General features: G+C 35.7%; 1 protein-coding gene across 6 annotated transcripts in view; it reads right to left on the bottom strand.

Moving 5' to 3' along the window:
• The window catches only part of Abi3bp (ABI family member 3 binding protein), a 242,906-nt gene that overhangs the window by 81,015 nt on the left and 137,617 nt on the right, over positions 1–24,274 (bottom strand). For all 6 annotated transcript variants that reach the window (XM_071615402.1, XM_071615403.1, XM_071615405.1 and 3 more), the window contains exons 16-31: positions 23,878–23,952; positions 23,246–23,320; positions 22,320–22,394; positions 16,374–16,415; positions 14,807–14,887; positions 14,305–14,352; positions 13,158–13,220; positions 12,980–13,054; positions 12,227–12,274; positions 10,763–10,822; positions 9,822–9,911; positions 8,488–8,520; positions 5,398–5,457; positions 4,438–4,521; positions 2,655–2,714; positions 764–823 (exon numbers count right to left, since the gene is read on the bottom strand). In XM_071615402.1, coding sequence (XP_071471503.1) covers positions 764–823; positions 2,655–2,714; positions 4,438–4,521; positions 5,398–5,457; positions 8,488–8,520; positions 9,822–9,911; positions 10,763–10,822; positions 12,227–12,274; positions 12,980–13,054; positions 13,158–13,220; positions 14,305–14,352; positions 14,807–14,887; positions 16,374–16,415; positions 22,320–22,394; positions 23,246–23,320; positions 23,878–23,952 — 1,029 coding nt within the window. The remainder of the gene's footprint in view (positions 1–763; positions 824–2,654; positions 2,715–4,437; positions 4,522–5,397; positions 5,458–8,487; positions 8,521–9,821; positions 9,912–10,762; positions 10,823–12,226; positions 12,275–12,979; positions 13,055–13,157; positions 13,221–14,304; positions 14,353–14,806; positions 14,888–16,373; positions 16,416–22,319; positions 22,395–23,245; positions 23,321–23,877; positions 23,953–24,274) is intronic.

Raw genomic sequence — 24,274 nt, 5'->3', positions numbered from 1 at the left:
ATACTGAGGACAGTTTTTTTCCAAAACTTGTCAGATTTTCTAAAGTTCTGGGAAATTATCCTTTAAGTTTTACTTTATAACTCTTTTTATATCTATGTATCTTCTTTTTGTCATTGATAGTGCATTGAGTTTCTTACTCAAGGCATGAAAAGTAGTACTAGTATTGAAAAAGTCATAGAACTTCCTCACCTGGGGGAAAATGATTGAAAAGGAATGTTTAATAAAAGGGAAGGAGAAATCAGGGTCACACTCATGAAGAGATGAAGATTTCAAATTTGGGTAATTTCCTAGTTGTCAAATTAATAATAAAATATAACATTACTTAAAAGTATCAACAAGAAAAAAACACATCATGCAAAGAATTATAAAAAAAAGATGTAGAAACTTAAATGTGCAAAGGAGCATAAGAGTAGCCATTATTGCTGATCAGCCTAGATAAGAAATAGATCTCAATTTGCTTAAAAACCAGCTTTACTACAAAACATTAAGTGAAGTACAAGACAACATGACGATTTTAAATGTGCCACCTGGAAGATAAATGTTTGCACTAAGCTCATGCCTGCTCTCATAAAAACAGTAGAAAACTTGTTTTTAAGAGGCTCAAACTCTTCAGAGGGTAGAAGTGGTTGAATGGCAGCAGAGGCTGACGGCTGCCATCGCAAAGGTAGAAAAGCCACATCATGGGGATGCACATCATGGGGATGGAGACTGAGTGGACTGTACAATGAGCAGCAAAAACTTGGCAAATGCACAAGGTTGTTACCTAGTGTCGTCACAGGGGTCTCAGTTCTGGAAGTAACAGGTTCAAGGTCTGTAACAGGAACTGAAGTGACAAAATAACATTTAAAAAATGTATGAAGAGCCACCACACACACTTCAACATGAATCTTTTCAGTGTAACATTGCTTCTAGAATGTATAATTTTAGATTTCTGGATGAAGGATGCTATGGACTGAATTGTGTGTGACCCCACATTCATACGCTGAAGCCCTAACATCCAGTGTCACTATATTTGGAGGAAGAACCTTGAAGGAGGGAACCAAGGTTAAACAGGATCATAAGTGTGGTATTCTAATCCAGTCTGAGCTCCTTTTCAGAAGTCAAGGAGACACTAGGAATGAATGCACATAGACAAAAGGCCTTGTAAAGTCATAGCAAGAAGATGGCCAACACCTTGATCTTGGACTTCTATCTTCCAGAACTATAAAAAAAATTGGCTTCTGTTGTTCAAGCTACCCACTGTGCAGTACTTTGGCATGACAGACTACTTAGCTGACTCAGAGTATGATCATTCTGTCCAGGCTGGCCGAACTGTTAGGTCTCTACCTCACATCTCTGGTCTTGTTTAGCACTAGAGGCAAATTATTTCTCTAAATACAATGCTTGATTATCTGAATCTAAATTTTGGAAGACTTTAGGACATTTTCACCCTTGTACTTAAATATGTTTCTAATCAGTCTCAAGAAACACATGAAAAACTAACTCACACATTTTAGGATGCTAAATAGATAGAACATCTACCAGATTTAATCAAATTATGACTGCAAAAAAAGAGTTCTGAAATATCTAAGCAGACATTATACAATAATAAAAAATAATTCAACTAGCCTATAGACTAAAAAGACATCCTAACACCCTGAGTTAGAGGAAAGGTTCTATTCTTCTCTTCCAGCCATAAACTCCTTGCCAACCCTGGGGAGATTCCCTCACTAAGAGACATGTGACTTTATATTTTCAACCAGTGACTGACTCCCAGGCTTCTGAAACCTAGAACCCTGTATTTATCTGGTGTCTTCCCAGGTATATAGACTTGGAGTGGTTCAAAGTTTGTTTTCTTTGGGACATTTTTGGAGGTGGAAAGAGATAACCTTTAGTTATTTTAAAACTTATGGTTCTTCAGAGAACAGAGTTTAAGAAATATTTCTAAGTATTCCAAAGCTTGATAAATTTTCTTAAGTTTTAGGAAATGTATTTTTTTTTTTCTAGTACAAAACTTTTGTTCCTTTGCTAGTACAAAACTTTTGTTCTGTTACTGTATTTTCTTTTTTTATTGAAGATATTTTGGGGGAAAATTCACATACATAATGAAGTTATTAATTCAGAAAGTCAAAATGGATATTTTTGCTTTTATCACATCTTCCTAGAGTTCCTTGCCTAGATTAAAATGGTTGAGAATCATTAAACTTTAGTGGAGAGGAAGAGGAGTGAGATTAACATTAAGAATGGGGTTCATTATTTAAACTTATAAACCTTGATCATATTGTATTATTCAATTCACTAAAACATACGACCCAAATATTAACAGATAAAAAACACAGCTAGAATCAAAGGGAGAAATACAAAGGATGTATAAAGAAACTTCCCTATAATAGCTTGGTTTGCATAGACCCAGAATCAGATACTCACACAGAAATATGAGATTTACCTTCACAAAGAATTCTGGTTAGCCAAAAAACAAAGTAACAGGAAAAATTTTTAAGTAACTTATAAGGCAGGATGATATCCAAAACTAAATTTCTAAATGATTTTCTTACAAACAAGAAGCAATTGTTTTATGCCTGTTCAGCTCATGTATAATGAAGACTGTAACTAGAGTTACAGTGAGTTTGACAATGAGCAAAGGAAGCACTTGCTAAAGGTCAGAGTAGCATTACCTAATTCTGCTCCTGGGGCCTCTTTTACAGGTGTAACTGGTTCAAAGACTGTGGTAGGAACTGGCAGAAAATAACAAAACAACAACAAAAAAAACCAACATTAAAATTTATAAAAATTCAGAACACTCAATTCAGAAAGAATTCTACCAGGAAAACAACATGTTGCAAGGAGAGGGGGGGGAGGGGGAGGGAGAGGGAGAGGGAGAGGGAGGAAGAAAGAAAGGAAGAAAGAAAGAAAACAAAACAAAACACAGTTAACTGGAGCTGAGGCAATATGGTGCCCCCTGCCATCAGATGCCAGTTTCTGTCTTAAGAGGGATTGACATCGATTTTGTATTTAGATAATGGCCTGTGTAAATAGCCTTGACACTTTTCTCATTCTTTGATCATCTGAGTCTAACTAATGTACCAAAGTCACCTGCCATTCTTTGAAACTGGTTTGTGTTCCCCAATGGTCCACAGTGATTTAAAGGCTTGGTTCCCAGGATGACACTGTTGGAGCCTAGTGACAGGTCCTTAGGTTACTGGGGGGTACAAAATAGTTTGCACAGCCTTATGTAGTTCTGGGGTAGCCCCTTGAGTTATCAAAAGAGGATCATTATATAGCAGGGTTCAGTGGCATATACCTGTAATCCCAGAGGCTAAGGCAGGAAGATCACAAGTTCAAAGCCAGCCTCAGCAAAAGTGAGGTGCTAAGCAACTCAGTGAGACCCTGTCTCTAAATAAAATATAAAATAGGGCTGGGGATGTGGCTCCGTGGCTGAGTGCTCCTGAGTTAAATCCTCAGTATTAAAAAAAAAAGATAATTATGAAAGGAGCAAGCAAGCTTGGCCCCTCCTGAGATTTGATCACTTGCTCACTCCTTCATAAGCACCTGCCATTGCTAACTGAGCCAGATGGTGGTGCCAGTGTACAGACCTCACCAGCCTGAGCTCTGTTATTTGGACCCTGAGGCTCCAAATCTGTGGGCTAGATAAACCCCTTCTTTACAAGTATTTTGTTATGGTGATGCAAAGCTAGTACATAGATCAACCCATCCTACTGGAAACTCATCTCTGGAAAGAGCCATGAGCTCTGTCCAATTTGAGTACATAGTAGGGCAGGATGAGGTGCAGCCAGGTATAGCACAGCAAGGCATCCTTCTGTCCAACACTGAGAGAAAGCCTGAGTGTGTGGGTTCTTGAATGTAATCCAAACTCTGGAGTTTAAAATTTCTTGACTGGTCCTATGGGGCCATCTAGCTATTGCAGTCTCAGTGCAATATTCTGACCAATCCCTGGAAGCCTGACAGACTCTGATAAGAATAAGTTCCCTTCTCTCCTAAACTTCTCTATTATCCTCCTCCCAGGGTGATTTTCCCCTAAGAATGATTTTTTTTCCTATTTGTAAGTGGTTGGGAAAAAAAAACAGAAAAAAGAAGAAGGAATATGCAACAGAAAACGTAGCCCACATAATCTGAAATATCAACATTTGCTAAAGCTGCCTAGATGATTATGATCACTCATAGAACTTTACAGTTATCAAGAAATAAGCTCCCAATGGTACAAACATGCATTTGTTTTCTAACTGGTTCAGTTGACTATATACTTGATACTTAAAATATGAGCAGAATTGAGTGAGAAGCAAATTAAATACACGAAAGAGAAGAATTCCAGTTCACAGAGTACAAGGAATTAGGCTCCCACACCATCTCCTCATCTTATTCCTCATCACCTGACCTCATTGTCCCCACTGTGACAGGCCCATATGGTTAGCATTCCTTAACCAGGACCTACACATTTACCCAGTTCTGTGTGAGGTGCTTCAGGACTCTGTGTAGTTTTAGGTTTGGGACGAGGACGGCGTGTTCGTTGAGGCATTTTGGGAGCTGAAGGAAGAAAACCTCAGGTTAATGCAGTGTTTTGGTTTCCAGAAGCTGTGTCTAGGGTTACCCTTGTTTTCATATCTTGAGTTTCAGGAGATTTTTTTTTCTTTTGAGTTTGAAAGATATGTCCCTATTTTGATAATCTACATCTTTATATCATTTACATTTCTTTGCAAAACAAAATTCACACAGAAACATGAGTTGATATATCAAGGACATTTCAAAGGGGGTTCTCACAGGGCTTCCTGAATTCAAGAAAGGTCCCAAACCTTGCTGAGTTATGGCTGGGGTGGCGCATGATTTTATACTAATGATTGCACTTATAATTTAAATTCACTAGCTTTGGACATCTTTTCTATTTTACTCCTTACTGAAACAAGACTATATCATTACCTAAAGTGGTAATCCAAACACAAAATCATGCCCATACTAAAAATAAAGGAATTTAGAGCTGCAGAAGAACTGTCACACTATAATAGCTGTGCCAATTCACTAAGACTAGATGAGACATAGATGTCACCCGCCCCCATCACCACTATTGATTGTATTTGACATGCAACAGCAAAGAATGTGATCAAAATGTTACATGGGAGCAGAGACACTAATTCAAAGGCGGTACACTGCATATATATATATATATATATATATATATATATATATATATATACACACACACACACACACACACACACACACACACATACACCAAACTAAATTCATGCTTGGCTCTCTTAAAGACAAAAAACTGTTGTAATATCCTTAAACATTTTAGATGATCAATGACAGGAGATGATGCAGAAGCCTTGTGAAGGAGGAGAAGCTGTGGTCATAATGGTGATGAATGGGCAGGAAATGTACATGAACACAACATGTCATTACCTAGTGTTGTCCCTGGAGCCTCAGTCCTAACAACAACTGGTTCATGGATCATGGCAGGAACTGATCAAAAGTAATAAAAGAAACCAGAGAGACTTTGTGAATGCATAGAATGTAAAAAAAAAAATTCATCTTACCAGTAAAAGTTTCTAAGGCTAAGAAGTTAACTTTTAACATTCTTAACTCAAGAGAAAACAAAACTATTTTTTTTTCTTAGAATATTTCTGCAAACTTGGGCACACTCATTTGATTCAGAAATAGTTGTAGCCTTTGGACTCTGCTGACCATCTCCCTGAGGTCAACTTTAAAATCTCGCTCTTGGTTAATTATTTGATTTGAACTAACTTGAACACTGATATATTAGTGTTATATTTGATTTAAACTAACTTGATCACTGATATATTAGTGTTATATTTGATTTGAACTAACTTGAACACTGATTCATTATTAGAAAAATATGTTGCAAAGACAACCAGCACTTTTGTAGAAGCTAAAGCCCAAAAAGCACCCACTTCCTGCAATAACCAATAATGACAGATGCAATAAACAGTTCAGATATTTGAACACAGATATAGAAGAGTAAACCATCTCTAAGAGTAAACCAACTGAATAATTCTTGTCTAGGTCTTAACACCTTCGTGTATTCTCCTCCCCTTCAGTGTGTTGTGTCTTGCTTCTAATAGCAAAAGGCAAAAGTGAGAGGATGTCACTCCCAGAGTGTCTGCCATGCTATCACAGGAGAGAGACAGGGAGACAGGGTGGGGAGGAGGAAGGAGGAAAGAATGGATTATAAAAGGTGTTAATTCGAGGAGCAGGAAATTATTGGGGTCACGCTGGGCTTTGTCTACAACACACAGTAACAACCAAAAGGAAGCTGAGACTACCCTGAGTCCTTTGTGAATATAGCGCTACTTAAGATGAAGAATGACCTCAGCTTTTGATACCAATAGGCTGGTTATCTTCAGTTCTCTGAGCAGAAAAAGGCATGGTCCTGCCCTGAAGCAGAAATCACTGAAGCACAAGGGATAAAACTTAAGCCCCTCTGGTTTAGTTTATCCCATGGGCCATTCAACAGGAAAACATCAGTAAGTTGACCTGTCTGGGGAGGCAGCTTCAATGTATTACCTGTCATTCTTTGTTCCTTCATCCTTCCATTCATTCAAATCCTGTGATTTCTTCCAATTATCCTCAATATTTTCCTCCTCAAAATGTTTATGCTTCTCCTAGCATGTACCATTTATACCATTCAAGAAATTATATTTGCATGAAAATGCTGTCTTATATTACTTTCTGTTTACACAGGAATAGCTTTTGTTTACTACTACAGTGCAAGGGAATTGGTAAATAAAATATACCTCTTACTTCTCTTGTATGAGCTGATATGGTTTGGGTGAATTATAAAGGACTTAATAAAAGTAGTTGATGCTGCTTAATACTATACTGAGCAGCTTTATCTTTAAAATGGATGGCATTAGAGCAGATTATGCTAAGTGAAGCTAGCCAATCCCTAAAAAACAAATGCCAAATGTCTTCTTTGATATAAGGAGAGTAACTAAGAACAGAGTAGGGACGAAGAGCAGGAGAAGAAGATTAACATTAAACTGGGATGAGAGGTGGGAGGGAAAGGGAGAGAGAAAGGAAATTGCATGGAAATGGAAGGAGACCCTCAGGGTTATACAAAATTACATACAAGAGGAAGTGAGGGGAAAGGGAAAAATAATACAAGGGGGAGAAATGAATGACAGTAGAGGGGGTAGAGAGAGAAGAGGGGAGGGGAGGGGAGGGGGATAGTAGAGGATAGGAAAGGCAGCAGAATACAACAGACACTAGTATGGCAATATGTAAATCAATGGATGTGTAACTGATGTGATTCTGCAATTTGTATATGGGGTAAAAATGGGAGTTCATAACCCACTTGAATCAAAGTGTGAAATATGATATGTCAAGAGCTTTGTAATGTTTTGAACAACCAACAATAAAAATTAAAAAAAAAAAAGAGAGACAGAAACAAGATGGTAATAAAGGAGATTTCCCAAGAAGCAAGCATGAAGTGCTTATCCATCTCACGCTGTCCTCATTAATCAGTAGCTTCTACTCTTAAGAGTTATGCAGGGCATGTTACAATATATCATATGTGCATAGAATGGAGGGTCCCAACTGGGGTAGGCTGCATGGGTTCTTAAAACCACACCACATATTTACCCAGTATTGTCTGAGGTACTTCTGAATGGGGCATGGTTTTAGTTTTGGGATTTGGAGGATGGATTATTGAAGCTGAAGGAAGAAAATTTAGGGTTAACAGGGTGCTAATGCTCCACTAACTGTGATGAGGCTCAAATAACATGGCTGTAAGTTTTCTAAAACTTGTTAAGAATCTGAGTTCAGAAAACTCTGTCTTTTTGTATTGAAATTTTCTCGTTTAATATATTAATAGAGTTTTTTTGATAATTGAGAATTCCCCAGAGACAAAAATTATACATATGATTACATTTAAGAAATAAAGATTAGTAACTATCATTATTTTCTTGGAAGTATCTCCAATCCTGAACTAGTTACAAATCACTGCTCAACTCTAATGGTATGAGGGATGTTCCAACCAACCCTATAGTGTTTGTTCCCTTATAACTTAAGGTGACTAGGTCCAGACAAGCTTTCCTCCTGGCAATTTACTAGAGTAAATATATGAAATTCACGGAAACATCAACAAAGTGAAAAATGACTATATAAAACCTGAAATATAGAAATCAAGTTGCTTAGAGAACTCTTCTAGTCTCATCATCGATATTGCATTAATGGTCTCAATGAGGAGCATGTGGGGAATCATATTTGGATGTTGACTCTAACAAGCTGTTAATATTGTTCAGAGACTCCAACCCACATGGTGATGCAATTTCAGGCTGGGATGTGCAGCTGATAGCTGCCTTGAATTAAGTCCAGGCTGTTTTTCTGTTACAATGCAAGAAAGCCTTCAACATTTTAGGATGAATACTGTCATAGAGGATTATAACAGAGGGTGGCACCATCATCTATTCAACACCACAGCAAAGTTTAATAAAGAAGAAAAGACAGTTGCTGAAGATAAAGAATCATTACCTAAAGATGGCTCAGGAGTCACAGGTCCAAAGTCTGGTACAAGGAGTGATCAAAAGCAATTTTAAAAAAGAAAATGTTAAAACACATGAGAAAAGCTATCAAATTCTCCTAAAAATGAACTTTACTACTTCAGCTTTGGTTTTATAGCCCTTTTAAAAGGCAAGATTTTAAAAATTCTTAAACAAGGATCCTTAGACATTTGTTTATATAACATAGTTACATCATTAGCATCTCTACATGGTGAAATAGCAATTTTGCTTGTTTTTATATTATCTGATAATGAAAAACTGTTTAGAAAAATATTTAGTCATCTGTTTAATGATTATGAGAAAAGAATGTGAAAATATAAAAAAAATTATAACACTGTAGATTAGAAAACAAAGCCCTAGATCATAATAAATGCAATTGTTGATATATTTAAGCAGATGCAGTCATGAATATCCAAAGAAACAATGCTTTTTTTTTTTTTTTAAATTGAGAGTCCACTGTGGAAAAAGACCAAGCAAGACCTTTGTCAAAAGAAAGAGCTAGATATAGAGGGTCATTCAGTCCATGGAATTTGTTAGTGCATCACTGTTATCAGGACAGAAAAGATCTGACCCTGAAGGGCAACAGAGCATGCCAGTTGGCTCAAATCCAGTCACTGAAGTGGGGCATTCAAGGTCCTCTTTGTGCGCCCTCCCCAAAGTAGTATGGCTGTCCAGCTAAGCAAAACATGCCTTACTGTCAGGTTTCACTTCTAACTTCTGTCCTCCTATTGTCACCCACATGCAGCATCCCCCTCCCTCTGTTTATATGATCCCTGTCCATTCTGCTAACAAATATTAAGTTTCCAATTATTCCAAATATTCACAGATTCCTTGCTTCGCTAAGAATTAACTATGTTTTCCACAGTGGGTAAAATTTAATAAATATCTGCTTTCCCCCAAAATTCCTGTATCTATTTGTGAACAGTCTTAACAAGGGCAGCTTCCTTAGTCAACTAAGTCATTCGTTATTTCTAAAGTATCCCTCACAGACGATGATGTGGCCTTTAATAAAACATGTGGCTACTTGAATTAAATGTTAGCTGACTAGACACGTAACTACATCAGTTTTTCTGAGCCAGATTTAAAGAGGAAAAAATAACTGCATGTCAGAAAAACAAAAATACTCAGGTACCAAGAAGATATGGTGTAAGCAGCCAGAGCACTGTGCTGGTAGCAGCTTATTTCTGTGACTTGGGCCTTCACCCTTAAGGGTCACGGAGGTGACACTAAATGGCATGTTAAACTTCCACCACAGTGTCATATTCAAAGGTGTTCCCTAGGGACCAGGAACAATATATTATTTACCTGGTTTAGTCTGAGGTATCTTTGGACTTGGAGTGGTTTTATGTTTGGGACGAGGACGACGAGTTCTTGCACGTTGTGGTTTTTTTGGAGCTAAAGAAAGGAAACTGGTTATTGTAGTCATGACTCTAGATATTAAAGAAAGAATTACACAGGATTCTAGGGCTTCTAAATATTTCCTAGATGTTCTTCAGTTTTGAGAAAATTTTGTCTCTTTGATTCGGAAGTTTCTGCTGGTTATTTATATGTAATTTTTTTTTAGCCTACTGATAATTCTTTTGAGAAAAAATAAACTATATAACATTATTTTACTATTCTGAAAACTTTGTTGTTAGTTGTTGGTATCAGGTTTTCAGACCCAAAACCAGAAAAAGAATGTGAATCATCTTAACCTTAACATGTTTGTAAAGCATTTCCTAACTCTGGGCAAGTTCACCTGCTTTCAGAAGATTATACATAGAAATTATGTTGTTTAGGCACACAATCCATTAAAAATTATTAGAAAAAGCCCATTTCATTTCCTAAAAGTCATTGGTACATAATAAATATTCTGAAAGAATAGAAACCTAAACATCTCCAGAAAAATAACTGATGTTGAAAGGGCAGACACTCCTAATTGTATTTGAAATTCAGCTTTAACACAGAATACTATTTAAGCAGACACACAGATTCTGTAAAGCATTGAAAAGCTGGATAATATGAGAGAGAGATTGATTGATTCTTGGCACTTGCTGCTTACAGGCTTATAAACAAGTCATGTATTTTAAGTGCTTTCAATATGTTAAAACTGAGGACTGCAGTTGAATGACAAGAGTGGATGACAAGAAAACCTTATGAGAGGGAAACAAACAAACAAACAAACCAAAAAAAAACCCTTAGTCCAGAAAGATGGAAAAGACCATGAGCAGAAAATTCATATGCTTAAAGACAGAAAAGGCCATTACCTAATGTTGTTCCAGGAGCCTCAGTTTTCAGAATTACAGGTTCAATATCTTTGGTAGTAGCTGAACAAAAGTAATACAATGAACAATGGAGAGTAAGAAAACCAGAAAAAGAAAATGAATCATCTTAACCTTATCGTTTTTGAAAAGCATTTCTTAACTTTGGGCAAATATATTTGCTATCACCAATAACTGGCCATACTTTTCTATCTATGTATTTATCTTATAAAATAAGCATACCTTTTGCACTCTGTATAGCTATGAGGCCAATGTAAAGTATTTTTCCATGTTTGATTATCTGATTCTATTAGAAAGCTGACTCCAAGAAAATCTCTGTGGTGTCTGACATGCAATTTTAAATAACTCCAGAAATTATTATAAAAGCTTCTGCTGGTATTTGAAAGGTTTTCACCATCATTATTAATTTGTTTTGAAGGGTGATGGCTGTGAGAAGAATTAGAAAAATATTAATCAGTCTATTTACTGGGGCTTTATGACAATTGTGCAAAGATTAATTTGTGCTTTTTAAAATAATAAATATGAAATTACTTTTTAGTATGTTTCGTTATTCATTTATCTCAAATGAATAAATAGGAGACAGTAGAAATAGAGGTGATTAAAGTGAAAAGTTGAAAAGGTAATAATGCAATTTTTTGTCTCAATGAACAGGATTTTTGCACTTCTATAATATTCTGAAGCACATAGTTTTGAACATAATTAGAAATTACAACTCTGGTATTAAATTAGGGTCTCCATTTTTCGTTATATCTAGAAAATTACACATGATACTCAAAACTTCCCATCACCAAAACCTTTTAAGCATTTATACAGAGACTGACTTTTCAGGTGTTCAAGACACCATAGCACAAAGTTGGCTTAATCCACATCTGAGAGCTTCTTCTGAATCAACAGTGCATAGGAGAGCAGCATGACATTTATAACTGATTACCTTCAAACAAAAACAAAGAATCCCAATTTTGTTTGAAACTTAGTGTCACAAGATGAATTTTTCAATGTAAAGGTCCAGGTGCATTTGAAGAACATGGAATCAAGGAAGAAAGGGCTTTTACAGAGACAATGACATGTCATCAAGCTCCTTATAAACACACTGAGGACAAGCTCCAACCAGCTTTTTCATTGCTCCCCTCCTGTATCCAAAAACTGCACACACATACAAGCAGAGGTTCAGAAACTTCCTCATCTGAAGGGTAGATGGACAGAGCACCCATGACTCTAAAGTGTCAAGTGACTTAATAGATGCAGGTGAGTGAAGAAAGAATCATACTCAGGTGCCATGTGCCGAGAAGATGTAAGAATGCCTAACCAGATGTTAAGGTGGCCTTTCATGAAAAGAGTACACAATTTTTAGAAACCAAGAGGATGAATGTACATGAGGGAATACAGATAATGACAAGAGAGATGAGAGATGCAAGCCCAGGGAAACATTGACCAAGAAGACACAGTTACCTATGGTGGAAGAGGGAGCTTCAGTCTCAACTGTGTCAAGCTCCAAGACTGCATCATAAAAGATAAACAGAAGTAAAACAATGTAAGTAACATTTAGGTACTCACTGATGTTTAATTCAGAGGATACAGAACCTGTTGTTTATTCTGACTTGATATAGACTGCCTTCTTGATAGGCTAATTTTTTATGAGAGATACTCTCAGCAAATTAGAATTTTATGCTAACTAGAATCTTATGAAAAAATTTCTATTACAAAACAGACGGATTTTCAAAATAGTTATATAAATATCTTCTTATTTGGTAGATTACTGTTTAAAATGCCAGTAAGGTATTTTAGAGGAAGACAATCCCTGGCTAGTTGGGTGTTCTTCAGTCATACACGTTAAGGAAGAATACAGGGTCAGCCTCTCATGTGTATTTCCCAGTAGTGCTTACCCAAATCACCTTCAAAAATGTTCCAGACACAGAAAAATCAACCTTTTAGACATTACAAGTTCAGAGAATAAGACCAAAAAGTGCTTTAATAAAATGGAATCCATCCAATAATCAGGTATAAAATCGACCAATTTCCCATACATTGATTTCTTCACTTAGCATCAAAATGTTAGTGTGGCTACTTTGAGAAGATAACGAACAAAATAGTAATAATTTGGATTTCTGTGCTTTATGTGATATGTAAATACTTGCAGCAATATTTTCAATAACATTTCCAAAGAAAAAACCTTGTTAAACTAAGCATGAAAATTATGTTTACCGGATTTAGTTGGTGAAATGTCTGGTTTGGCTGAGGTTTTGGGCTTAGGAAGTAATTGCTTTGGTGGTTTTGAATCTGAAGAAAAAAGGGTGCTATAATTAGTGCCATAGCTAAGCTATAATGTAGATCAATATAATTTACATCAATTTTCCTATTTATAGGTCAAGATGGTGATTACCAGGCTGGATTTGGGGTACATCCGGTCTCTGTGTGGTTTTAGGTCTCTTGGTTGGTTTTGGAGCTGAAGAAAAAGGTATTTCAAATTAACATAATGATCATGGCTGTGACTATCAAAATTAAGAATACATGAGCTGAGTGAAGACATAGTATAAATTCAATGTATATATTAAAATCAATTTCTGGGGGTGCAAAGGTGGGAAAACTGTCCATTTTAACTACATACTTGCATCATTAGCTTTTCCTGAAAGAAAAAATCCTCAGGAAATGTTTCAGATGTGTCTCTGAGCAAAAGTAATGAGAATTGATATAAGGCTTTTTTCCTATATAAATCGTTTCAAAATGGGAAAAAAAAGTATATTAGCTAAAGTATATTAGCTCTATTTTTCATTGATAGGTTTATTTGGTTAAAAAAAAAACCAGTAAAATAAAATTATAAAAGTTGCTTATGAGGAGACCTGGAAAATAATCCAGAAATACTTGATATTACACATAAGAAATGATGTTACATGACTATTGATTTCTGGAATTTTTCAAAGTAAAGCAGTAATGAATTGATTATGGATGCCAACAAGTTACAAAGAAATAATTATAAACACCATTATTAGTCACCAGTGTTAGTACTAAAAACAGTAAGACCATCTTGGGACTTTTAATGTTTTCAAGGTACAAAGGCCACAACTAGTTTTATACTGGACCCTACACCAAGAACAACCGCTGGTTATCCAAACATCCCCCAAACCATTTTTCAAATAAACAAAAATGCTGAAGACAACATTATTCATGCAGCTTAAGAAAGTCTTACGAGTAGAACAAGCAAAGCAATGAAATTATAGCCACAACACTAGAAAACATTTTTGCCATTTTTTCAGTCCAGAATGAGCCCAGAAGTCACACTGAGACACATGTGGCTGAAGGATAGGGTCAGCAGAGAACCAGGAAGTTGTGTCCAAGACCACAGACCTTCCCTAAATGAGCACACAGACTCCTCTCCTATCTTCAGGTTCTTCAGACCCAGATAGGAAATGAGAAGCATGGAATGAAACTGTGAAGGGGTGATGGAGTGGTAGAACTGCAGTCATGCCTGGGGTGGAGAGCAGAAAAGCCAAAGTGACAACGGTGACCATGACTGGAGGGGGCAGAATTACCGACTGTGGGAACCAAGAGCTCCAGTTGTACTGTGGCTGGTTCCAGAGCTACAGAAGCAAAACACCAAGGATACCAGTTATACTGAGAGGTGGAATCAGGAGGAAGGAAACATTATGCCTCTACTTAGGATGATCTGCCTAAACTGTGTACTTTTTCTGAATGTGATTTCCCACTTATTTTTCCCATTTACCTCTTTTTGCCCATTATTTTCCCGTACCTCATCTGCCACGAAAAAGTATCAGATGTAAGATTTTTAAGGTGAATTACTTTGATAATCCACTTAGTAGACCAGTTTTCTACTGTGTGTGCCTAATGATTACAAATAAAAATATGAATACTTTATATGAAAATATAAATATAAAAAGTGAGTATAGATGATTACATATAAAAAAAAATCAACTACTATTGGTTCCTAAAACTTCAGTAGCTGGTGGCTCCTGAAGCCTAGACTACCATATCCTACTTTCTATGTTAATTTGGAACCCTGAACACCACATTTACCAGGTTTGGACTTGGGCACATCTGGTCTGCGTGTGGTTTTAGGGCGGGGGCGACGACCTGGTCTTTTGGTCTTTGGTGGAGCTAAAGAAGAAAAATAGCTAGTTAATACAGGAAAGTGATTTTATAAACTGACAATAAATTGTTACATATATCTTAAAAGCATTTTCAAGCCATTTTTACTTCTGCTTTGTAACTGTCTATTATTATTTACTCAACTAAATGAAGTCTTCAATAAGTTTTTTTTTTGGTCAAAGAATTGTAAACTCCCTCTTTTTACATTTTAAGATGCGAAATATCAAAAACAGTATGGTTTAGAAAAGACAGTCACATTAAATAAAAACTTGAAGGTATATGCTCAAAAGGAACATGGGAAAGATTGCTTTGGGAAGCCACTAGGGATAAAAAAATTAAGTTTATTTGACTTAGGATTCAAAAACAAGTCTTTACTTAGCATTTTAAAAATACACAAATCAACAATATCCAAAAAGTCTTTGTATTCAGAAATTGTTTCAAGGAGGCAACTTAAAAAATAATATATATTTATAAATTATGTCAGGATTCTATTTTTTTCCAGAATAGCAGAATGTACAAACAGAAAACAACATTGAAGTATTACCCCATGAATGTGAGCCTGCCAATAAAAACACTAACAATTAGAAAAGAAGAAACAAAGGTCACCCACTGAATAAGTGTATAAGCTTATATTCCCAGTGTTCCAGGTCCTGAGGCTGCATGAAAAATCATCAAGGAGGAATCAAAATCCAAAAGAAATATGACAAAATTTAAATATGGGATATACTTAATGTTGAATTTCTAGATTGAACAAATTTAAAGAGTAAAATTTTGTCCACATAAGTACCTTTTCTATTTAAATCAATTTGTGCTTTTAGACAAAGTGAATACAAATAGAGCCAGTCAGTTAAGTTTGGAAAGAAAAATGGAAAAAAAGGGGCATGATTCTTATTTGAAAGATGTGAATGTAATAAAGTAACCAGCAGCTCATAATATGAAGGAAAATATTGGTAATTGGCTAAGATGTCCTCAGAACACATTACTTTTTTTTTCTTTTGAAGAAAAAGAAGCTGTAATGATTGAGGTTGGGTTGTTTATCTTCCCCCTCTCTGCTTGGATTTCCTAGTGACACATCAGGGCATTTATATCTGGAAAGTTCAAAATGCTTTTCAAGAAAGTCTGCAAATGCTCGAGTTCTAAAAATACGAAAAAACACCTCCCAAAATGAGAATGCAAATATGCCATAGGGAAAGAGGCCAGGATACCCTGCTGGAAATAACCAGGTTAGAACAAGCTAAGGATAAAATCCTAGATCATAAGGCCAGACAATGGAGATGGTGTCAAATTGAAATCAGCATGGCTTCATGGGTGTCCCAGAGCCTGTGTTCAGTCAAGCACAGGCACAAAGTGCATATTCTGGCAAAAGCGGCTGGAATAAAGACCTGAGGATAATTAAGAAATATTTTAAAAGTAAGCCAAAGCTAAGGGTGAAACTGAATATAGAAGATGTTAACAAAGATCATTGGTTTTCAGTGGTTAAAGGAAGCTTCATTACCTTTGGTTGTCTGTGGTGTTGGTGGAGTCTGAGGTTCTGGGGCTGCAACAAAAGCAAATCATATCAAAAGCAATGCTGAAGACCACATTTAAGAAATTAAATGTTCTTTACCACAAAGTGTTCCTTCCTTGGTGAATGACTAGGTTCTCCTTGCTTCTGACAGTGATACTCACTCACCCCATCTCCTTTCCGCAAGCCACAATAAAATAAGAATTCTCATTTTTGTTGCTGATATTCAGCTGTGGCCTCGCTACCTGATAGTCTAACAACTGCCCCTGGTGGCAGAAGAAATACTCATTAAATGGAGACCAGGGTACTTTCTCAGTGGGGGCTCTGAATTTCCTGTCACCTGTCACTTTGTTTCTTGCAGTTAGCCAAGTTCACCCAAGGAAGCAGGAAGAAGTGACACACCCACCAGGCAGACCTGTTCCCAGACCTGTGCTCTGTGAATGATCCAGTTTTGCTGGACTTGACAGTTTTTCACCAAAGACAGGAATTAAACTTATAGTCCAAGAGGGGGCAGGAGTGTTCATGTGGTACTCTGCATAGTGACTAGCATCTATTTACACATGAAACAATCCATTTGGGTTAGCAATAGGTATCCAAAGCAGTCTCAGGTTTCATGAAATGCTGAATAAATTAAATAATAATATTATTTAAACATTTTGATAGATAATGAATGCTCAAATTCATGGTAAGTAAATTATATCTCATGATGGATGTGGTTTTGTTATATAATATTTGGGCTTTTGAAAAGAATGAATGTCTTTCAATAGTTTTCATATTATTCTACAGAATAAAAAGAATCATTCCTTTTTCAGGAAGGAAATAAAAAAAAGAATTCTATTTTTAAAATTAAAAATAATTCTTTGTTTTTTTTTCTCCTTATAGAAAGAAATTGATTACTGTGGCACTCACTGTTCATCTTAAAAGGATTTACATCATTCTGCTATTTATACATTTCTTATAATTATCAGGCATTATCTCTGATGTTTATGGAGGAGAGGGTGTGGCAGGTTTGGGAGAAGTAGAGAAGGAAACAGAAACTGTAACAATAATTTCTATATAGCAAGTAAATGGCTTTTTAGCAACTGGAACAGAAAATTTAACCACAAATAGTTCAGATAGAGAATTTTCAATGTTTCCAAAAGCAATGTATAATAGCACAAGATGCTACTTAAAGACATGGTCATTCATTACCATGTCTGTGGCCAAAAATAATCTTTAAGTAAAAATACAGAAGAATAAAAATTGAGTGTGAAAGAACAAAATTAAAGGGCAATGATTAAAAAAACCCCACATATACCCCAGAATTCTTAATTCTTAAGAACTTGTCCAGAAATAGATTTAACAGATACAGGGCAAAGCCATAGTGAAACATCAGACTGAAGTAGACACTGACGTAAAACTTCTGTGTGTGTGAGAGAGGGGGAGAAGAATAAATGAGTCTGAGGGTCCCATATGCTATAGGAAAAGAAGAAAGCCAGCATTAGTATATGAAATATAACAAATATCAAGAAAGCATCTACATGTGAAAATATCAAGGAACAAAAATTTTTTTTGAAATTTTAAAGTTTCATTTCTACAGAACTGCCTCCTAAAGGAATAAAAAGCAAATACAATTTGCTATTTGTAGCATCTTTTAAGTTCCTGACCAAGACTGATGGGGATGGAACCCCATAGGTTGACACCAAAGCCAATTGCACTAACAGCAGTAAATTTAATGTTCAGTAAGAACAAGTACAGCTTGTGAAAAAATAGTCTTAAGATATTAAAGATAAAGGCATAAGATAGTCTATAACCAAGCTGAGTGGCCTGTAAATAACTAAACCACAACCTCAGCATAAAACAGAAATATACAACACCTTCTTGGATGTGTGACTGATAAGGAACATGGTTTGCAATCCTATCACCCACCACAGGGGAGAGCTGCATCACACACACACACACACACACACACACACACACCCCTATAATGGGGGCTCTTTCCCTTGTTTTGGTCCACTGAATGTTATTACCACCTTGAAGATTACTCCAGAGGGAAACAATTCTTATTGTGTGAGGTGAACAAGTCAGGACATGGTGGCTTTGAGAAATGTACTGAACTGTGATTAGAAAACAAGCCCAAACCAATGTGGATTTTCACTCTCTAACTTAATTGTCAAGGAAAACCAAAGAAAAGCATCCCATGTGGAAAAAAGGAGGAGTATGAGGTGAGGCCAGGGAAGGTAGTGAGTTCCTTAAGTCAAAGATTTTGGCAGTTTCTGTGCTCTTGTGAACCTTGTCCAGAAACAGAACTTTTCTGCAGAGCTATAAAAGTAGCCTTCTCTAAAATAAAAATTTAAAAGCTAGACCCAAAGAAATGGTTTGCAGAGACCCAGTTAGTACCCTATGTTGTCTAAGACCACACAAGGTCACCTTGACTCCTTGTGTGTAGGTGTGATCCTGAAGTAGCTATGTTTGCTGCGTGAGGAAATGGGTGAATATTCTTAGGTGATTAGAAAGTTTAGAAATCAAAGGAACATAAACATATTAGCTTCCAAATAAAATGTTCTACTTTAAAGGAAATGTCAAATTAAAAAGACTCTTTACTCAAACACCTCAGAATGGTAAGAACACACCTTCCCACACTTATTTGTATTAAGGAATGAATTTCCTCTCAGAAATCTTTTGTCAGAAACCACTGAAATAAATAATATAGCTTATATATAAACTGTAACCAACATTTGGAGAAAAAATTGGTAAATTAAATTTTATCTTATAATAACACAAATAACATTTATTTAAATGTAGTGACCTAAACATGGAATAATATTTGTTGATCTGCTTGGTAGGAGTCCTCTAGTCATAATAATTGTTACTGCCTTATTCCAAAGCCCTCTAAGCATACTTTTAAAATAAATGTACATGAAGTCCTTTCCAAATACAGTTGTCAGAATTCTTCAAAGGCTAGGAGTTCAATTTTATAACTGTGCTTCTTCGTTTAAATACCCTCTCCAAGTGGGTAATTTTAATCCCACTTCTCTGACTCAGAGATCTCATGCATGGTCAACTATACTCCCTTTGCCTAATCCCTGATTTCCTTCAGTCTGACACCTACACCTGGAAATCTGCTTCTCCAAAGGGATTTGAGACTTCTTTTTGTAAGCAGTTACGATTTTCTTCCTATCCACTTTATTGCAAAAACAAATCATGCCTGCTTAAGCAGAAAATGTCTTGTTTTAATAATCCTACTATGTAAACATGCCCATTAATGGAAATGTAAGTTTATTATCCATTAAACATTATAGTGAGAAATATATTTTTCCCAGAACTAAAAGTTTAAAATTTAGAAAATAATAACAACAATGTTTTCTATTGAAAATCTTATAAAAAAATCCAAGAGGGCTGTATAAATTTTGGATGGACAGAAAACATGACGACTTAGGTCATTCAATATGTTCCACAATCCGTAAGCAGAAAAACTTCTGTTTTTATTTAAGAGAATCCCTTTCTTCAAAAGAACCGCCTTTTTTTTTAATTCAGCAAAACACCTTTAAAATCTCCTGAGAGGTAAACAGAAGCCAGTGTTTAGACATCAGCCCTAATTAAGAAGGCTTAGAGAATAAGAAAAATACAACCCCTTTCTGGTCTTGCAGCTTAAGAACTGAGAAACCCCCAAACAAGGCAGAGTTCTTAGAGAACAGAAACACTTCTCCTCCTTTCAGCTGAAAGGCTATTATTATTTAATGCAATCAGAACCCCAGCCAACTTTGGTACTGGAAACTATTTTGTAGTCCTAAACAAGAGGTCCTCCATCCCTCCCAGTGCTACATTTCTGCTTTCTCTGCATTGGTCATAAATGCAACCACCACAGCTCAGCTCAGAGCAATGCCAAGATTGCAAAGGGGGTGCTTATGAGGAGATTGTTCCATTGCAGTTTTGCACCTTCCTTGAAAAAATATATTGAAGACTAACAAACAAATCAGAAGTTCTTTGCTCCAAAGAACTGCATAAAATAAAATTTCAAAACCATTTTGGGAATATTTATATAAAAAAGTTCAGGGTACATACCAGGTTTAGTATGTGTCATTTATGGAATGAGAGGAATTTTAGGTTTCAAAGAAATAGACTGCGTTATACTGAGATGTGGAAAATAAAAAATAATGATCAAATCAATATATAGGCATTTAAATATCTAAAAACACAAAAGAAAAACCTTAAAAATCAAATACATGTTAAGTGGAATGAACCCACCATCTTGGAAGACTTTGGAAATATTCCATTAAAAGATCATTTTACATTTCATTCACAGGGAAACACTTTATAGAATACACTGATAAGTTTCTGTGTGGTTTGGAAAAACATGTCAACAGTTAGATATAACACTGCCTCTAAATAGTTATAGTAATTACTCAAAGACAATGATTTTAATAAATTAGTCTAGTTATTTTGCACTCTTCCTATTTCTCAGGTACATCTAAATCATCAAGCACCAGGTAGAAAAAACACATTGTCAAATTTAATATTCAATGATAGGCCTAATGCTATGATCTGATGCATAAAGGAATCCCACTAACCCTAAAATGAAAGGTCATTCTTCCCAGTGAATTCTGGACTAGAACTTGAAGGCCTTAAAGAAATGAACTGTATTTATGACCCAGTTTCTAAACCAATGACTAGGAGAGGAAAGGCAGACAGGAAGCAGCAGTGGTTCTGCTGCTAGCACAGGATGATATCTGAGTGCTGAGTTCAGATCAACAACTGTAGGACCAGCTATCCACAAGCATCATAGTCATGGTGTTGGTGAAGTCTATGAGATATTCAGTGTTCTTCAAATGAGCCATTTAGGATAACTACTGAGGCAGTATATAAAATCTAAGTACTGGGTTTTCCATGGTGAGATGACAAAACAGATCCACTAAGCACATATCATTATCGTCCAGTGTTATCTGTTTAGGTTTAGGGTCTTTAAAAAATTGTAAAGGTAATTGTTCCAGGACTATGGTTCTTTCTTGTGAATGTGTGTGATAAAAAGAAAAATAGATTATCCTAGAGATAATGAAATATCCTCCAAGATGGAGCAGAATGACCCCTTCAAAATCCTACCATATTTAGTAGTCAATTTCAAAGTGTACAATGGGTAAAAGTTTGGGGAAAGAAAATTTTAAACTGTTATAACAGCATAGCTCATATAAAACTGCATTTATGTTATAAACATAAGTAGAATTAGGTCAAATCCAGTTTGTCAAACAGGATTCTTAGTATATTACTTAACAGTGAAGAATATCATGTCCTGGTTGTAAGCTACCGGAACCACTCAAATTCAGCACTGCAACATACATTGTTTCTCTCCTTCTCCTGCATCCAAATTCCATGTATATATTGAGGCCTGTACCTTAAACTTTCTTGGAGCTTCTATTTAAATATTATAGACCCTGAAGTTTTATTATCTATGTTTTGCTCTCATTGATATGTCTTATCGTTTCAAGATTATTAGCAACTTGAAAGCTAGAATCATCCTTTCCATTTCAGTCATTTCTTTAGTGGAAAACTGAAGACTTAGTAGGCACCAAAAAAAAAAAAAGAGAGAGAGAGAGAGAGAGAGAGAGAGAGAGAGAGAATTATCAGCCTATCAGACACTAGAACACAGAGCCATACCAAAATAAATAAATAAATAAAATAAAAGATGAGTGCTACTACATATCTCATTCTCTAATGCTGGGCAATAGCGCTTGTTTCTAGGTTTATCCCAAAATTTACATGCACAAAATTCAAATAATTCTTAGTAAAATCTTATTGGAAACATTTGATTTTTATTTTGTATCATTAATTATTTAATTATTAATTTCAAATTTATAAAGAAAGTGTCCTATAGAATCATGTAACTTCTTTCTTATAATAAAGAGGTGAACATGGTCTATTTGGAATTAAGTATCCTTAAAAATTAAAGAGAGATTTATTTACCAGGCTTAGTTCTTGGTGTTTGTGGTCTGGGGCGTCGTTTAGGTGTAGAAGGGGTAGATGTAGTTCGCTGGGGAACTGAAAGAAGAAGACTGAATATAACTTTCATAAGTGACATTTTTGGGGGGTCAGATTTTTGTCTGTAAGCTTAATAAACTTCTTGAGTGCCAGAGCTATTTTATATTTCTCTGTATTCCTAGAATACCCAATCTCATGCTTTATAAACATTATGTACTAAGTGCTAATCAGGTCAAAAGGAATTAAAATTCTACAGGAGAACTAAAGCTGTATTGACTAATTAAGTGTGAAAGTGAGCACCCTGAAGGCATTTCAGAACACAAGGTACAATTAAGAACTCAAAACGATAACAGTGGAGAGCAGGACAGATGCAAAATAAGATATCTTAGATTTAGAAAATGGAAAGTTTAGAACTTCCATTTGTAGTTCATGACTATCCTTGCCAGGCATTAATGAACTCTATCATTTAAATAATTTTCCATGATAAAATGTAGGTTGTGCTTCCTCTCTTTTATGTATCTTTCTTCACATATCCAGTATTGCAGAGCCTACGTGGTGTTCTTTACACTTAGACCATTCTGAATGAAATAGTCATATTTAAAGGTGCTCAATATGAGGGAATATATTTTAAAATAATTATCATCTAGGATTCTGCTGCTGTTTTCTGGTTGACTAAGTTGAAAGAAACATAGGAAGGAAATTTTACTTCAAAATATATAAACATTGAGATTATGGAAATTATTTGAAGATTATCCTAAGGCTAGCAAACTGGATCTCTGAAGAGTTTCCTGGTAGAGAATGAAGTGAAATGTTTAGTCATGAATATATTTTAAAAAGGCCAACATGATGATTGTTTTTTGTTACTTTACCCGTTCCTTTCAAGCACACACTATACAAATGTCATTAGTTACCAGGTGTTGTAGGCTGCATTTCAGGACTGGTAAAGGTTTCCATTTTTTGAGGAACAAACGGTGTTTCACTTGCAGCTGAAAGTACAAACACCCCATCCCATCAAATAATCCAGTTAAAATGAGGTATCTTAAGAATTTCAACGTGCTTTTAGAATCATGCAATGCACATGCTACACATATATGAGTAAGGATGGAAATGCATGTCGTCTTAAAAGCTGATGGATGAAATTATGATTTAAAGTGGGGGAAAAAGCTAGAATGACAGTTGTTCAGTAGCTGATTCTAGGCAGAGTCACCACATGGAAGTAGGACAATTCAGGCCACAAATGCACAAGATGAGATGATGTGGATGATGAAGATGTCCATGTGGTTTTCAAAGCTTTTCAGGACTTTAAGGATGCAGGAAATACCATCTATCACAGTTCAGTGAAGAAGTTGGGGGAGGGATGAAAAATGAAATATAAAAGATGCCTGTGTTAAAAATACATATACACGTCTATTCAGAAATAGGAAAGAGACAAATGACTAGATGTGATGGAATGAAATGGTCATTCTGAAGAAAGGCATTCACATAGATTATGAATTTTTTTGGTGGAAAACAAAGCACAATTTTTTTCTGTTAAAAACATTACCTAGTGTTGCCCTTGGCTGCTCAAGAGTTCTAGAAGTTTTAGGTGGGACAGAATCCAGAATAGGATCACTTGTTGCTGTTGGAATAAATGTCAACATTTATAAAAGCAGTAGAAGGCCACAGGAATAAAATACGAACTTGTGAGTAATAAATTATGCCTCATGAGGATAATATCAAGAACACTTGAGGGACTCCTGACCAACACTTTGAAACCAGTGATTCACCAGGAGCTGAAGATGAGCTCACTTCAAAAAACATACATACTTTAATAATACTGGCCAAATTATATTGTTATATCATGTGAGTGTATGAATATGTAACAAATCCCACCGTTATGTACAAATATAATGCACCAATAAAAATATAAAAAAGAACTTAAATATCAGAAACCATGAAAA

The sequence above is a fragment of the Marmota flaviventris genome, chromosome 8, assembly GCF_047511675.1.
Source record: "Marmota flaviventris isolate mMarFla1 chromosome 8, mMarFla1.hap1, whole genome shotgun sequence".
In the NCBI taxonomy this organism is placed as follows: Eukaryota; Metazoa; Chordata; class Mammalia; order Rodentia; family Sciuridae; genus Marmota; species Marmota flaviventris.
This window is presented reverse-complemented; position numbering and strand designations above follow the sequence as displayed.